This window comes from Emydura macquarii, unplaced genomic scaffold (genome assembly GCF_026122565.2).
Source record: "Emydura macquarii macquarii isolate MOO-44397 ecotype Brisbane River unplaced genomic scaffold, CSIRO-AGI_Emac_v2 contig_2938, whole genome shotgun sequence".
In the NCBI taxonomy this organism is placed as follows: domain Eukaryota; kingdom Metazoa; phylum Chordata; order Testudines; family Chelidae; genus Emydura; species Emydura macquarii.
Window position 1 is genome coordinate 12,261 of NW_027133075.1, and position 17,386 is coordinate 29,646.

Below are 17,386 nucleotides of genomic sequence, written 5' to 3' on the forward strand. Positions count from 1 at the left end.
TAATTGGATGGGTCTCAGTCCTTTGTTGCACAGCCTCAGTTACAGGAATGATGACAAAATGGATTTGAGGCTTTGCCTTATATACCCTCTGGCCCTTGCCATGCTGCTTGTGGAATTTCACAGGAACGAAAATGGAGTCCAGAGTCAAATGGGCAAGTTCTGGTGACTCATCAGGCATATCCCTGGCTTCTCCCCCTGGGCCCCTGGCACCTCGGAATGTTTTAATGGGCCATTAAGCAGGCAATTGTTTTGCCGCCATCCTGTCTAGGGCGTGTCTCAGAGAGCACAATTTGAAATACAGATATATCAAACATATTCATAACTTCCATTACACATATAACACATGAACATAAACATCCTCATCTTACCTAGCACATTACAGCCTGTCTAACAGTACCTGACATAGCATATCTCACATGAATTATTATGATTTTGACATATTGATGTCAAAGAACATACTAAACACCCCCTTTCCCCCAATCCAGCCAGTGTGACAAGGGTATCGGTTACTGAGGGAGGAAGTGTGATCACCATGTCTAAGTGGTCCCTGTCTGGGCCATACACTGACACTAGCCAGGACTGCAGCAGTCTGAGCCTCAATCTCGTATGTTGCACAACGTAGGTGTATGTGTCCATATGCCACAGGCGTTTCAGTCAATGTCTGGTGTAGTAGTAGGATGTTTTTTGTGATCTTCTTTGATGGTGCCCGTGGCCTGGAAGGAAGGCTCTGGCCTGGACTGAGTTGAGGACTTCCCCTCTGAAATCTATTATTTGAACAAATGAGAGAGTTAACTTCTGCACATTTATTAGTAGGCCCAACTTTTTGAAGTTTGTCCGTTTCAAGCTCACTTCGAACTCCACCTGTGCCCTTATGCAACACTGATCAGCCAATTGACGAAGTGAGGGTAAACCTGGACCCTTTGTTTCTGGCAGAGACTGACAAGAGTGACAATGGTTCTCAGCTGGGGTAATGTTGCTGGCACCTCTGTTTGGAAGCGTAAAATGGCTTTTCCATAAATACTGCTGTTATTTTTTTGTGACAATACTGAATTTGGATGCAGAATAGCAGCGATTCTTCATATCCTCGCTTAAGTCACAATTATGGCCCATCCCCACTTTGCTCTCTTTTAGTTATTAACACAGTCATGTTGTATCTTTCCCTTCCTGCTTATGCTTCAATTACAATTTGTAATAACCTTTCTATGAGCTTTTAAATTTGTACTGAGCTCTCTCAGTACTGTCAAGGTCACCTGTTAAAAATGAGAAATCGTTATTTTATTTCTGGATATGTCTGAAATCTTCGGTTGAGATGGAGGACAAGTGAGTTAGCTGTGGCGCAGAATTATTCCACTTTGAACTTCTCTTCATGAGTCAGAACAACAACAAGTTATTTACTATTGTCAGCCACTTGCTTTGGATGATGTTGCCTCTTTAACTGACAGTTAGCTGTAGAACTAAAGGATGTTGCAGATTCATGGTATTTGTGAAGGGTGGACACGGCCCGGATGCTCCACCTCACCCTGCCCCAGGACAGAGCAGAAGAGAAGTCCTCCAGGCAGCATAGAATGGCGGCAGAGGAGCAGCCAATAAGGGGCCAGAAGGGCCATACTCATATAAAAGTAAGCAGCAGAGGCAGAGCCTTCCTTCAGTTGCTGCCTGGAGCTCGAAGGGGGAGGAACAGATGCCTGTCTGGCTAAGAGATCAGCAGCACTGGAGGTAGCTCACTGCAGACCAACAGCCCATAGCGGCGGGAGATCCAGGTCTCTCCTTTATCCCCTCTGCCCGGTTGTGCACGTGCCTTTTGCATGAGTCCCAGTCACCCGGGGCTCAGAAGTGGAGGTCTTAAAAATAGAAACCCACTAAGTCTGCGCCTCCCTTTACACTCTCCCATGCCTCTGGTAGTTTGGGAACCGCTGCTCTAAACAGATCTGAATGAAAGGCACTGCCCAGGAGAAGCACAAGAAATGTCTGTTGGAATAATTGGCCAGTTTTCCAGCTCCTTCATACAATCACATTAAAAATCAGAACCTCAGTCCTTGTACTTGTCTCCCGCTGGAGGGTCGGCAGATGTTTCAAACTAAAAACGGTGAATGATGGCAGCCTGGCCACTCCAGAGCACCCTTTGTGCATTTTCCCAACTCTCCTGAATTCAGGACCTGCCCCCGCAGCCAGATTTCATTAAAGTCCCACTCCTTCCCGGGCAGTAATGTCCTTCAAATAGTATCCTCCATCAGCATGGGAGCAAATTGAGGAATCCCCAGAAGGTTTCCCATACCTTCTGGGTCATCCCTTTGATGAGAACTCGGGGAGACGGATTTGCAGAGGCTGTTGGCATCATCTTGAAAGGAATAAGTCGGCTTCTGGAAACCAGGGTGAGACCATGATGCTTGTGGGCTGGTTACTGGTGCAAGGCCGTAACTCGTCACAGCACAAGTGTTAAGGCCCCCAATGTTACAAGGCAGATGGTGACAGACCCCTTTACTGGTCTAGGTGATGCCAAAAATGTCACAGTCTATGCCACTTTGCAGCATTTAAGAACTGAAAAGCCTGAGGTTGCGTCTTTGTTTATTTTCTGTATAACTCGTCTATGTTTGCTTTTCCTCACTGTTTCATCAGGTCCTTTTCTGCCAAATTGCTGCCTAGCCAGTCGGTCCCTAGTCTGTAGCAGTGCATGGGATTCTTCCATCCTTCATCTTTGCATCTCTGATTTTCCTGTTAAATAGACTTTTTGTTTATTTTGTCTCCAGTCTGTTTGCAATATGTGTTACAAGATGAACTAATAATTGAGGGCAGATTTCATGGCTTTGTGGGGGATGAAGCAGAGGACAAAACCCCAAGTGTCTGCTAGGTAAGAATTCAGAGAGACTGATTTGGGGAGACTCAGGACTGGAGGATGACAGGTGATTCTGAAAGAGATCAGGTGATGGTTAGAGAGATGGAACTGAGCAATATGGAGATAGAATTTAGCAATCGAGATGGCAGTGCTTGGTGATGGAGTGATAAGACATTAGGTGTGAGGAACTTCTGAAACTGTGAACTGCCACAAGGCTGAGCTCAGCCAAATTGGGACAGAGCACCCTTGATTAATGAGGACACATCCTCTCCCCCTCTTGTCACGCAGGTTGAAAGTCAGTGGCGCCAGGCGATCACATTCTGCAGATGTATTTTCCCAATTTATCACGAAGCTCCTTGGTCTTCACTCCATAAATGATAGGGTTGAGCATGGGGGGCACAAGGAGATAGAGGTTGGCCAAGAGGATGTGAACATGGGCAGGGATGCCCTGACCAAACCTGTGTGTCAGGACGGAGAAGAGGATGGGAGAATATGTCGTCAACATCACACAGATGTGGGCTGTGCAGGTGTTGAGGGCTTTCTGGTGGGCTTTCTTAGAGGAGATCCTGAGGACGGCTCTGATGATCAGCCCATAGGACAGGCCAATGAGTGTTAGGTCTAACACGATGATCACAAATGTTATCACCAGGTCGTACATCCGGTTGACTGTGGTATCCCCACATGAGATCTTCACGACAGCGATGTGCTCGCAGTACGTGTGTGAGATAACGCGGTTGGCGCAGAATGGCAGTCTCCGCAGAAGCAGGGGCTCTGGCAGAATCAAGAGAACAGCTCGTATCAAACCCACTAACCCTAGCTTAGCGATTCGTGCATTGGTGAGGATGGTGGCGTATCTCAGAGGCTCACATATGGCGACATAGCGATCGAAGGCCATTATCACAAGGACGGCTGAGTGCATAGCAGCAACCGAGTAAAGAAAGAACATCTGGGTGAGGCAGCCGTCCACAGTGATGTATTTGGAACGGAACCAAAATATGCACAGTGCCTTTGGTACAACACAGGTCGTCATGCTGATGTCTGTGAGCGCCAGCATGCAGAGCAGCAGGAACATGGGCTTGTGCAGGGTCTGCTCTTTCGCGACAACAAACAGAATCATGAAATTTCCGACCAGGCTGATGATGTAGAACGTAGAGAAAGGGATGGAAATCCAGATGTGGGCAGCTTCCAGCCCCGGGATGCCATTTAGGATGAATGTTGGTGGGTCAGAGGGGCTTAGGTTGAAAGCCGCCATGAGAGGGTTGAAGCCCAATCGGGATCTGAAATGCTCAGGGTGCCTGGGAAGGGAGAGAAGCCCAGAAGGGCAGGGGTTAGGCACTTGATAACAAATAGCATGATAAATATTTTATAGTTATTAATAATCTAGAAAGGGGGGTGAGCAGTGAGATGGCAACATTTGCAGATGGCACCAAATCATTTAAGCTGTAATCCAGTCCAGAGATGTCCTCAGAGGGAGCTAACGAAGCTGGTGAAGGAGCTGCATGGTGGAAGATGACGTTCAATGTCAGTAAGTGCAACGTATACGCCCATTAGAGCGAAAAACGTGAACTCTTCAAAACACCTTACAAGGTTCTAATTCAACTGTATGACCTCAGGCCTGAGACCTGGTGTCACGGTACACGGATCTGTGAAACCCTGCTCAAAGTGCCAGCACGGACAAAAACTAAGCAAAGCTTTGGGACACAGGACCATTGTGATGGGGAATAATACCAAAAATACAGTGTCATGAGAATAAACAGTTGAAGTTTCACCCTACTCTGCACTTCTCTGTGCAGAACTCAGCACCCTTCTCAAACAGGATATTGCAGAACTAGAGGGTTCAGGGAAGGTCAACGAGAAAGATCAAGGGCCTGGGGAAATTCTCCTAGGGAGTGGGGTGGAAAAGCCTTGGACTGTTACCGAAAAATGGAGAAGAATAAGAAGGGATTTAAGAAGAGTCTATAAAATACTGACTGGTAGAGAGGATATCAAGAATGTGTTCTTCCTGTCTCATAACAGAAAATCAGGAGGACATTCAATTAAACTGAAATATGGCATATTCAAAACTGATTAAAAAAAGAATGCTTTCTTACCTCAGTGCATAATTAGACAGAGGAACTCATTGCCACAAGATGAAGTTGAGGACAGGAGCTAAGCAAGAATCAAAAGGGTATAGGACATTTGCATGGATAGAAAGAATGTTCCGTTACAATAGCTACAGCTAAATAAGTATCTTGGAAAGTCTGTACACCTGCATGTCTCAGGGCACAAGCCAATCTCTGGCTGTTAGGTGTTAAGGTTACACCCTCATGTCAGTCAGGTTATCCCCCAACAGCTTCTTCAGCAGCCGCTGGAGAGTCACTGAGAGAGAGAGGACACTGGATGGACCATAGCTCTACTCTACGATACAATTCCTCTTTTGTAAAGGAGCCAAGTTTTCCCCGTGGAAACAGATGTTATCATGCCAGACAGGCACTTTGTGCTCCGTTAGTTCCCTTCTTTCTTTTGGTGAGACATGGCTCTGAGAGAGTTGGGGGCCTTCATGAAAGTAACAAGTACAGTGGTTTCGTAATTCTGCCTTTTTAACTAACAGGGGTAACCAGAGACACCCATCAGAAAACCAGCTACTTTCCCTTCCCATAGACACATGTACTCTAAGGTCAGAAGGGAACAGTATGATCATCTAGTCTGACCTCCTGCACAACATAGGTCAGAGAACCTCACCCGCCCACTCCTGTAATCTACCCCTGACCTATGAGGAAGTAATTAAAGTTTTCAAATCCTGGTTTAAAAACTTTAAGGTACAGAGAATCCGCCAGCAAGTGAAACATGCCCCATGCTACAGAGGAAGGTGAAAAAGCCCCGGAGCCTTTGCCAATCTGCTCTGAGGGAAAATTCCTTCTCGACTCCAAATATGGCGATCAGTTAAACCCTGAGCATGTGGGCAAGACTCACCAGCCAGACACCTAAGAAGGAATTCTCTGTAATAACTCAGAACCCACCATCTAACATCCCTTCATGGGCCATTGGCATTTCTACCAGCAGTAGTCAAAGATCAGTCAATTGCTAAACTAGGCTGTTCCATCAGACCATCCCCTCCATACATTTATCAAGCTCAGATTTGAAGACAGCTACATTTTTTGCCCTCACTGCTCCTGTTGGAACGCTATTCCAGCTCCTCTGATGGTAATAAATCAGAGTCTCATTTCAAGTCCAAACTTTCTGATGGGCAGTTTATACTCATGAGTTCTTGTGTCCACATTGGTGCTTAACTTAAATAATTTCCATTCCACAGATCATCCTAGTAGCCCTTCTCTGCACCTGTTCCAGTTTGAATTCAGCTTTCTTAAAAATGGGAGACCAGAACTGCACAATGTATTCCATATGAGTTCTCACCAGTGCCTTGTGTAACAGCACTAACACCTCCCTCTCTCTACAGGAAATACCTCATCAGATGCATCTTAGGACCACATTAGCTTTCTTCACAGCCACATCATGTTGGCGGCTCATAGTCATCTTGTGATCAACCAGTAGGCCCAGGTCATTCGCCTCCTCTGTCACTTCCAACTGATACTTCCACAGCGTATATCAGAAATCCTTGTTATTAGTCCCTAAATGCTTGAACTTGCACTTTCCACTATTAACTTTCATCTTATTTCTATTACTCCAGTTTACAAGGTCATCCAGATCTTCCTGTTTGATATCACAAATCGTCTCTGTATTCTCAGGCTTGAATACTGATAAAGTTTGCAGATGCCACAAAAATTGGGGGATTGTCAATAATAATGAAGAGGACAGGTCACTCATTCAGAGCGGTCTGGATTGGTTGGTAAACTGGGTGGAGGCAAAGAAAATGTGTTCTAACAGAGCTACGTAGACATATACTTCTAAGAACAAAGAAGGTAGGCGATGCTCACACATCTATTGTGAGAAGCAGTGACTCTGAACAAGATCTGGGGGCTGTGAAGGGGTAATTAGCTAAACATCAGCTCCCCGTGTAACCCGGCAGACAATAGAATTAATGGGACCTGGTGTGATAAACAGGGGAATCTCAATAGAGGGAGAGAAGTTATTTTAACTCTTTCTTTAGCACTGATGGAACTGCTATTTGAAAATTTGCATGTTGATCCACAGAGATGTTTAAGGGGTGACTTTAAAACAGTCTACAAGTACCCACATAGGGAACTAATATTGAATAATGGGTTTTTCAGGTTAGCCTGGAGTGATATAACACCATCCAATGGCTGGAAGTTGAAGTCGGACAAATTCTGACTATAAATGAAGTATACACTTTTTAAACAGAGAGAGAAATTTACCATTGGAGCCATTTACCAAGGGTCATGGCAGATTCCCCTTCACTAAGAATTTCTAAACCAAGGTTAGATGTTTCTCTATAAGCTCTGTTCTAGGAATTCCTTGGGGCAGGTCTCTGGCCTGTGCTATACAAGAGGTCAGACTAGATGATCACAGTGGTGCCTTCTGGCCTGGGGTCTGTGAACACGTCCTTGCAGCACATACAGGAGTCAGCTGGAGGCATTTTGCCTGCAAGCTAGTGCCTGAGTTTACTGAAGGCATTTTTTTTTTACTCATGACAGTACTGAATTTAACCCCAGAGGGAAGAAGTCTCACGTGACTTTGTGGCCCTGGAAATGACATGCTATGTGTGTTTCTCACACGGCGGAGGCAACCTGTGAGCCACGGCACGGATAAACATTTCAGATCAGAAAAATACTGACGTGACTCAATAAAAGTTCCACCTGGAGGAATGTATGTACAACTGTCCCATTAATGGCTAACAGAGCTGGCTAACAAAGGATCCCAGAGAGTTCAGGGTTTAGTGTCTGTGTCCGAGTGGCTCACTGTGTCAGCCAGTGGCCACGGTGTCACCTGCACATGGCAGCTGTATTTACCTAGGCACTGACATGACCCAGAATTCCCAGCTCTCATTATACACTGTGCACACTTCTCAGCTTGCTCGTTGTTCCTATGTAGTGGCCCCAGAAGCCCCACACAGTGTGTGTGGTTGTAATTAGAGCAGCAGCACAGCACAGGTGCCTAGGCATATGCCATAGCATGTGTGACGTCCCTCACCAGAGAGAAACCTTCACTGATCCCCCTAGCCAAGAGAGCAGGTGGGACATGGGGCACCTCATCCCTGCAGAGGAAGAGCTGTGGGGAGCTTGGGGTGCTCAGAAATTTTGGGGACCACGGGTGACTGGGAAGCATAGAGAATACACTGGCACCCAGCGTAGTGCTGGAATCAGAGCAGCCTGGGAGGGGGAAGGAGATTATAGGTGGGGTCAGATACGATGTGAGACGGAACCAGCTGAGGAGCAAAGATCAATGGTTCTTTCCACTGGGGAAATGACTCAAGTTCCGTTATGAACATGCAAAAACTGTAAAAAAAAAACCCTGGAAACAAAAATGAGTAAAGGTTGTGACACCCAGGCTGCAATTCCATGGATCCTCAGGGGAATGAGGCCCTGAGAGCAGCCGAGAGACATGCGGGGCCAGGAAAGCTCCCAGCACTGATCTGGCACCAACAATCAGGGAGAAAAAATAAATTTCATCAGTGCTTTCCTCCTGTCTGTGTCTACCCCCCTGCAAATCCACAAACCCCTGCCCTGCCACACAGTGATCCCGCTCACCCAGGACCAACACCAGGTGCCGCACACACCACACAGTGACAGCTCGTACATATATATCTACAATGCCTGGGTTAAACTCTGTGTCTGGCTTCAGCAGGAAAAGGGGGGATGAAGGAGGAGCAGCCTGCACAGCCTGTCCGGGGGAGAAGGGAATCCCAACAGAAACTCAGCATGTGCAGTGAAGGACATGGACAGACCCGAAGGGAGAGAGAACGTGGAGACTAAAAGGAGCCAGCGCGAGTAGCTCTTCCTCAGAACAACACAAAGCTTTAGCGAATTCCTACCAGTTAGAAACCCAGACACCACTTCCTGATGTTGCTTTTCCATGTTGGGAATTGCTGAAGTTGCCAGGAGGCTGTTCTAGGATTGGTCACAGGAGGAGGGATGGGCTGGATGGGGAAGGTGTCAGAGACAATCTACTACAGTGTGTCCACATTACATTACAGCCTGAGACACACCCTGCCTGGGGAGATTGCACGAGGCCTAGTAACACCCCTTTGGTGTGTGAATTAGGCAGAATGTTCATTCCCTGTTTCACCCTCTTTCAGGACTCCGCGCCACTGCGATCTGGATACTGCACATCCCGCCCCACACACACACAGGGCGGACCCCCAGTGAGATTTCCCCAGTGAGATTTCCAACACTGCCTGGTTATCTGTAAGTCAGAAGCACCAAATTGTCACCCTAATTGTTTTGAACCGTTTCGATGTAAGTTTACGATTTCAGTTTATGTGGTGCTCTGAGATCACCCAGGCATGGAAGAGAGGGAATTCAAAACACAGGGGCCCTGATTTTGATCTTAGTGATTCCAGTGTCAATCTGGAGTGAGCTGCTGAAGACAGAATGTGAGAGCAGAATCTGGCCAGTGTGTGAAGCCCTGTGTGACACATTCATATTCTGAAATCTCAGCTATCACACGTACCCACTGCAGAGTCTTTGGCTACACGTATTAACATGACATTCATGTTTCTGAATTGGAAAACTTGAGCGAACCAGAGAAAAAAGTCACAGTGACCAAAAAAAGGGAGATACAGAGACAGATGGATGGACACAGTAAGGGACAAGGAAATGATCTTAAAAATAAATATTTGTCTAAACAATTTACAATACATTTTTACTTACAATTTTAAATCTCTCTGTGTTTCTGAAAACACTAAACATTTCTAGTCTACGTTCAGGAGAATTCCTGCCCAGATTGTTCCTGTCTTGAATCCTTCCTGAGCCCTTACCACTAACATTATTGCAGAAACAGGCGACTCACCGAAATCCCACACAGCAGAGAGGAAATTTCCTACCTGCAACCTGGAAATCAGTGTACGAATCTCATGTCTGACACTAGCAGTGTTGGACAGGGACCTTTATAATTCCCCCATACAGTCTCTGTGGAGTCCAAAATTGGCCAGGAGTGTTGGACAATTCCCTGCACTCTGTGAACAGCAGAAAGAGCAAAAAATAGATACTGGAAAATTTCAGCCTCCTGAGAGTGAAGAAATGATTCACTGATAACAGAGGCTCAGATTGATGGGGCAAATTCCATCTTGCAGACTTGCTAGAGTTGTCCTGAACTGGTAAAACCTCAGAGAGAAAAGAAGAGTCAAGTGTTAGATGTGCTCATTTATCTATCAGCTGTGGGTAGCTCTGTTCCCATGGGAATGCCACAGCTGTTCCTGCAGATGCTCCTCTCTGCGCTGCTCTGGGGATTCCAGACCTAGGCCCTATGAAATGTGTGTTATTACTGTGGGTTTGGGGATTCATTATTTTCTCATTTCATTTTTTTCCATTAAAAAAAAAAAATTATTCCATAAAAATGGGATTTTAAATGAAAATGGTTTGATCCATTAACCATTTCAGTAGCTTTACTATAGCTGAGGTTAGTCCTGCTTTGAGCAGGGGGTTGGACTAGATGACCTCCTGAGGTCCCTTCCAACTCTAATATTCTATGATTCTATGACTCTATGAAATGTATACAAATGTTCAGAACTGGATTACAATGGGAAACACTGATTTCATGTAAAAAAATCCAACAATTTCAACAAAACATTCTGCAGATATACAGGATATAGCAAAAGGATCCATTTTAAATCACTAGATCGCCCCCCCCCCCCCCCCCCCCCGGTTACGGGAAGGATCGTCTTCTCCCCGGCAATGTGGGACCAGACCCAGGGCGTCGATCTCATTCAATACAGAGCAGAGATCCGCTCCCACCATCACAAGGGTGTCCCCGTTGCCAATGGGGGGCCCAGGTAACAAAGAGGCAGGTGGATTCCCACCGGGGCCCCCTCGAGAGGGACTCTAGAGAGAAATGGTGCGGCCCACATCTGCAGTCTTCGCTGCCTCAGCCGGTGCTGCCCACTGGGCCCGAGCATGGGGCGCGGAGAAGGGCTCAGCATCAGGGGCAGGGCAGTGGGGAGGGAGAGGACTGTCCCTGGAGCAAGCTCCCACCAGTGCCCACCAGTGCCGGCCTTGGCTCCCTCTTCTCCGGAGGCCTGGCAGGTCCCACCCACTTGTCTGGATGCTCTGGGGGGAGACCCTCAGGCCCAAGTAGGTGTGGCATAATGAGATAGAGAAAGACGGGTGGCCACAGGGACTGGACAGCTAGGGTCATCGCTGCTGACCTGGCCGGCGCCCTCCTGGGTCTCGGGGATCCCATGCATCCCACCTTGCTGGGCTAGGGCATCGCCTGACAGAGATAGCACCGAGCCTCCCCGCAGAGTAGAGGACCCGCTACTGAGCCCCTTGATGGGACACAAGAAACGGCTCCTCAAGCACCTCAGCGTCATGTGCGGGTCTTGCATCTGAGGGGAATAGGGCTAATCACCCAGAGGGGCTTCCCCAGGGTGAAGAGGAGAGGCAGAAGGGCAACGCTTGGGAGGAAGGGTGGAACGGAGCGAGCACCACCCGTACGCCCAGCTCCTCCAGGGATTTCCCCCCAAGGCAGCAGACAGCACTGCCCCCCACAGGGGGAACCACAGCGGAAAACCCAGGTACAGCTTGGGGGCAGAACTGATACAGCTCCTCCCTAGGGCTGCACCACCACAACTGCAGCCCTGCTGAAGGAGAAAAGGAGAGGTACTCTGCTGGGATCTAGGAGGTCAGATTTAACATGCCTGCTCCCTCCATGGGTGGGAGGGGCATTCCTCAGGCCTAAACCATGGCCCACTCCCAACACGCTACGACAGAGATGCTGAGGAGAGAAGCATAAGGACTCACCGGCGTGGGGCAGATTGACCCCAGGTCCATCCCGCCAGAGGAGGCAGCCCTGACCCAGAAAGATGGAGAGGGAGCTTTGCCACAGGAGCAAGTGCTTCAGCTGGGACCAAAGAGTTTAGGTTCTGAGGGTCCTCAGAAGAGCCTCCAACCGCAGCGCCAAAGGTTTCATGTTGTGCAGCACGTCCTGTCCCAAATGTCTATGCAGGGGGCTGTGAGTTTGAGACAGTTGTATGAATATGCACACCCACAGTTAATTTCGGTGGGATCAGACTACAACAGTGAACTATCATCATATTTCAGGGCATAAACTGAGCACCAGCTGGGGTCAGGAATCCTTCTGCATGGGGTAATGTTGTACCTTCTGCTTATGGTCCTCCTCTGGAGTATCCAACACTGGGTGTTTTGAGAGGCAGGATACTAGCTCAAATGGATTAATGTCTAGAACCAGGATGGAAAATTCCCATGTTCTTATGTTTAATGCTTGCTGTGTTTGAGTGGCCGTTAACCTCCTCATTCCAAATCGTTTATAAAAATGAAAAAAGAAAACACCTGTCAGCCAGTGCTCTCTGAAGCACAACACCCTGGAATTCCACATTATGCCAGCTCATCTGGAATTCCATCCTCTGGTTTATTTCTTTTAACATCCTGTATCCAGTTCGTTTCATGTGAACAATAAAGATGCATTGTTTCAGGCTGCATATTTTCAAAGTTCATTGTTGTTGCATGACTATCTGGGGTAGCCCTCTTGCATTTCCTAGCCTCATCAGTGCTATATCTCATTTCAAATTTCAGCTAATCATATAACTTAGAATCCTAGAATATTGGGGTTAGAATCATAGACTCCTAGAACATTAGGGTTGGAAGGGTCCCCAGGAGGTCATCTAATCCAATGCCCTTCTGAAAGCAGGCCCAACTGCAAATACATCATCCCAGTCTGGGCTTTCTCATGCTGTTCCTTGAAAAAATCTAGGATGGACATTCAACCATCAGACAAAGTAACCCATTCCAGTGCTTCACCACCCTCTCAGTGAAAAACGATCACATTCTGCAGATGTATTTTCCCAATTTATCACGAAGCTCTCTGGTCTTCACTCCATAATTGATAGGGTTGAGCATGGGAGGGACAATGAGATAGAGGTTGGCCAAGAGGATGTGAATGTGGGAAGCGATGCCCTGACCGAACCTGTGTGTAACACCAGTGAAGAGGAAGGGAGTATAAGACAGGAGCATCACACAGATGTGGGCTGTGCAGGTGTTGAGGGCTTTCCGGTGGGCTTTCTTAGAGGAGATCTTGAGAACGGCCCTGATGATGAGCCCATAAGACAGGCCAATGAGTGTCAGGTCTAACCCAGTGTTCACAACTGCTATCCCCAGGCCGTACTTCCGGTTGACTGTGGTGTCCCCACACGAGATCTTCATCACAGCAATATGCTCGCAGTACATGTGGGGGATAATGCGGTTGGCGCAGAATGGCAGCCTCTGCAGAAGCAGGGGAACTGGCAGAATCAAGAGAACAGCTCGTATCAAACCCACTAGCCCTAGCTTAGCGATTCGTGCGTTGGTGAGGATGGTGGCGTGTCTCAGAGGGTCACATATGGCAACGTATCGATCAAAGGCCATTGTTGAGAGGACCGCTGATTGCATAGCTGTAAACAAGTAAAGGAAGAACATCTGGGTGAGGCAGCCGTCCACAGTGATGCCTTTGTAACCAAACCAAAATATGCACAGTGCCTTCGGCACAACGCAGGTAGACATGCCGATGTCTGTGAGCGCCAGCATGCAGAGCAGCAGGAACATGGGTCTGTGCAGGGTCTGCTCTTTGCTGACAACAAACAGAACCGTGAAATTTCCCACCAGGTTGATGATGTAGAACGTAGAGAATGGGATGGAAATCCAGTTGTGGGCAGCTTCCAGCCCCGGGATGCCGTTTAGGATGAATGTTGGTGGCCCAGAGGGGGTTAGGTTGAATGCCGCCATGAGAGGGTCGAAGTGCTGATCAGGATCTGAAATGCTCAGGTTGCCTGTGAGGGGAGAGAAGCCTAGACAGGGGTTAGGCACTCAGTAACAAATAACACAGTAAATATTTTATAGTTATTAACAATTCTCCACCGTAAGGAATATATGTACAACTGTCCCCATTAATGACTAACCGCTGGCTAACAAATGATCCCAGAGAGTCCCAGGTTTGTGTGTAGCCTGATTTTAATTGTATCAATATTGAATCCCCAGAGAATAAAGAAATGATTCACCGATAAAAGACTCAGATTGTCAGAGCACTGAGTCTTGCAGACTTGCTAGAGTGGTCCTGCACTGCTAAAAGTCCAGAGAGAAAAGAAGAGTCAAGGGTTAGACTTGCTCATTTATCTATCAGCATTTCTGTGCTGCTGCTCATTGTCATAGAATCTGAGCATCTGCTGCTACTCCCGGCTTAATCTTGTTAACTGAGGAGGGCCATATGAGGCCCTAGAGGTACAGCCATGCTTGTTTATCTCAAACTATTTCCTTTATCCTATTTCAGGACTATGCACCACTGTGATCTGAATAGTGCACACCCTGCCCTGCACACTGTGTGTTCCTCCTCCAGTCAGTGCAGGAACAGTCCTGCGCCTCTATTCTCTGCCTCTAGGGTCCCCACAACTCCTGCTAATATCCCCAATGCAGTTTTTTGGGCACTTTATTTAGTCTACAGCTTTGAAAGTCTCCATGTATCGTTTTCATTGGCCTCTCAGCATTCGTGTTCCCATTTTCAACAGTTTGTAAAATATGGCTGTGGGAAATCACATCTCATCCAGCCCAGCAAAAAAATGATTCCTAGCCTTTCGTAACTGTTGGTGTTCAGGAGCAGTGGCTCATTTCCATTCTAGTGTAGGTGAGCCTGCTCCATGCTCACCACTGGCGAAAGTTTTTTCCCTTATTGGTATCTATTGAGTCAACTCTAGTGCTCACAAGAGTTGTTCACTCATGGTGCTGTTATATGAGTCCCTGTTGACTCTCCGCCCACTTAGTTCATTCCTACCAGCAAACTCCAACAGTGGGGCAGTCATTCTTGCCAGCTGAGTCCAATAAAGTGGAAGTTGGGGGGTTGGGTGTCTTGGAATGGACATGAGCAACACATCTCGAAGAATAGTTATGAAAGTAGAGGAGAGAGCACATCACCAGAGGCTAAAATGGGGGCCTAATGAGCCTTGAGAGGAGCAGAGTGAAATCCCAGGCTACACTCAGCTGACACATTTGAGGGTACAGCCTCTCCAGGCCCTTGAGAAAATGGCTGGCAATTGAGTTGGTGAAGACAGATCAGCAGTTGACCCATGAATTTTATGCAAAATCACAGCCAGGTGGATGCTCATCGATGTCACCAATAGCCCCTGCTATTTCAGTGTAGTAAGCAGTCCAGGATGAATGGTGTGGATGACTGCAGAGGTAAAACACCTTTCTCCGCAGGCTAGATCAAGAACCTCTTCCACTTTTCCAGATACATCACTCTACTGGATGGTTTTCTACTCCCTCAAAGGAGCTCTCTAGTGGGTCCGAACCATGTCAATTCTAACGAGTTCAGCCATGGAGCTTCCAGGTCTAAAGCTTCAGAAGGATGGAGAGCCAGCATTGACGAAGTCAGGCTGCGGCTATAAAGATCATGGAAGTTCCTTCCCTCCTGACCTTCAGCAGAACTCTGAGTATGAGTGGAGTGGGCGACAACACACAGAAAAGAAATACGGAGAAGGAATACACCTGCAACCAAGGCCGGCAAAAGGTTCAGGAAGGAGCAGAACTGCAGACACTTCCTGTTGTGTCTTTTTTTGAACAAACCTCTATGGGAAACACCCCATCTTTGCAAGATGTTCTTCACAGTGTCCTGGTGAATAGACCACTTGTGGTTGGAGAAGGATCTTCTGAAATGATCCATTGGCTCTTTCTGTGTGCCTGGAAGACAAGAAGTCTCTAGATGGATTAAGGGTCACACAGAATTCTCACAGGGAGAGGGCTTCCTGGCACAAGGGAGAGGTGTGTGCCCCACCCTGTCTGTTTATTTAGAACATCGTTGTCGTATTCACTGTAAGAACCGACACACCTTTGCCTTGCAGGTGGTTCTGGAACATTTTGCAGGCAAGCTGCATGTCTCTGATCTCTATGACATTGATATTCAGAAGAGCTTCGCCTGGCAGCAAAGGCACTAGATCCTGAATCTCCCCAGATGAGCCCTCCACCCCAGCGCCAAGGTGTTTGTAACTAGAGAAAGTGAAAGGTGTCATATCAAGAATGGGACTACTGGAGAAACTGCACTTTTGTCCTTCCACCAAAAGAGGGTTGTGACCCTTCCGTGCCTAGGGTAGCCACCTGAGAATGCCATGTTCAGGGCAGGCTGTAAAAATGGAGAGCAGATTCTCCCAGCACCGGCGGGTGGCACTGAAGCCAGACTTCCCAACCAGCCACAAACTGTGCTTTTGATTCCCCACACTGGTTATCAAAAAGCCAGTATACAAATACACACAGCACACTTTACTGCTTTCCAGTCTCAGGCTCCCAATCAGCCACTAGGTCCAGTAAAGAGACCAGCTATTTAAACTCTATGCTATTTACTAAAAAGGTTCCATCTGACTCCCAAAGGGTCAGCCACAGTACCAGATCAATATGTGTTGGGATCTTACCCAAAATACCACGCTGTCAGTCAATCCTTTAGTAACTAAAACAAAAGGTTTATTATAAAAGAAAGAAACAAAGCATAAGAGAAATGTGAAAGGATTAAAGCAATCAGATACATGCACATGATTTGAAAGTCCATATACATCAGGTTTCTAGAAGAATTGTGGAGTTTGCAGCTTGTATAGTCCACCTGGTGTACATCCAGTAATTGGATGGGTCTCAGTCCTTTGTTGCACAGCCTCAGTTACAGGAATGATGACAAAATGGATTTGAGGCTTTGCCTTATATACCCTCTGGCCCTTGCCATGCTGCCTGTGGAATTTCACAGGAACGAAAATGGAGTCCAGAGTCAAATGGGCAAGTTCTGGTGACCCATCAGGCATATCCCTGGCTTCTCTCCCTCGGCCCCTTGCACCTCGGAATGTTTTATTGGGCCATTAAGCAGGCAATTGTTTTGCCGCCATCCTGTCTAGGGCGTGTCTCGGAGAGCACAATTTGAAATACGATATATCAAACATATTCATAATTTCCATTACACATATAACACATGAACGTAAACATCCTCATCTTACCTAGCACACTACAGCCTTTCTAACAGTACCTGACATAGCATATCTCACACAAATTATTATGATTTTCACATATTGATGTCAAACAATATATTAAACACGCCCCTCCCCCCAATCCAGCCAGTGTGACAAGGGTATGGGTTCCTGAGGGAGGAAGTGTGATCACCATGTCTAAGGGGTCCCTGTCTGGGCCATACACTGACACTAGCCAGGACTGCAGCAGTCTGAGCCTCAATCTCATATGTTGCACAACGTAGGTGTATGTGTCCATATGCCATAGGCATTTCACACAATGTCTGGTGTAGTGGTAGGATGATTTCTGTGATCTTCTATGATGGTGCCCGTGACCTGGAACCAGGTCTCTGGAAGGAAGGCTCTGGCCTGGACTGAGTTGAGGACTTCTCCTCTGAAAACTATTATTTGAACAAATGAGAGAGTTAACTTCTGCACATTTATTAGTAGGCCTAACTTTTTGAAGTTTGTCCGTT

At 47.2% G+C, this 17,386-nt stretch overlaps 1 protein-coding gene and 1 pseudogene across 1 annotated transcript; both read right to left on the bottom strand.

Annotated features, from left to right (window-relative positions):
- Positions 1-3,146: 3,146 nt before the first annotated feature.
- Positions 3,147-4,085, bottom strand: LOC137167596 (olfactory receptor 52P1-like). The gene has a single exon (XM_067569802.1). The coding sequence runs from the start codon at positions 4,083-4,085 to the stop codon at positions 3,147-3,149; it is 939 nt and encodes a 312-aa protein (XP_067425903.1).
- Positions 4,086-12,757: 8,672 nt separating this feature from the next.
- Positions 12,758-13,665, bottom strand: LOC137167579 (olfactory receptor 52P1-like; annotated as a pseudogene).
- Positions 13,666-17,386: the final 3,721 nt, after the last annotated feature.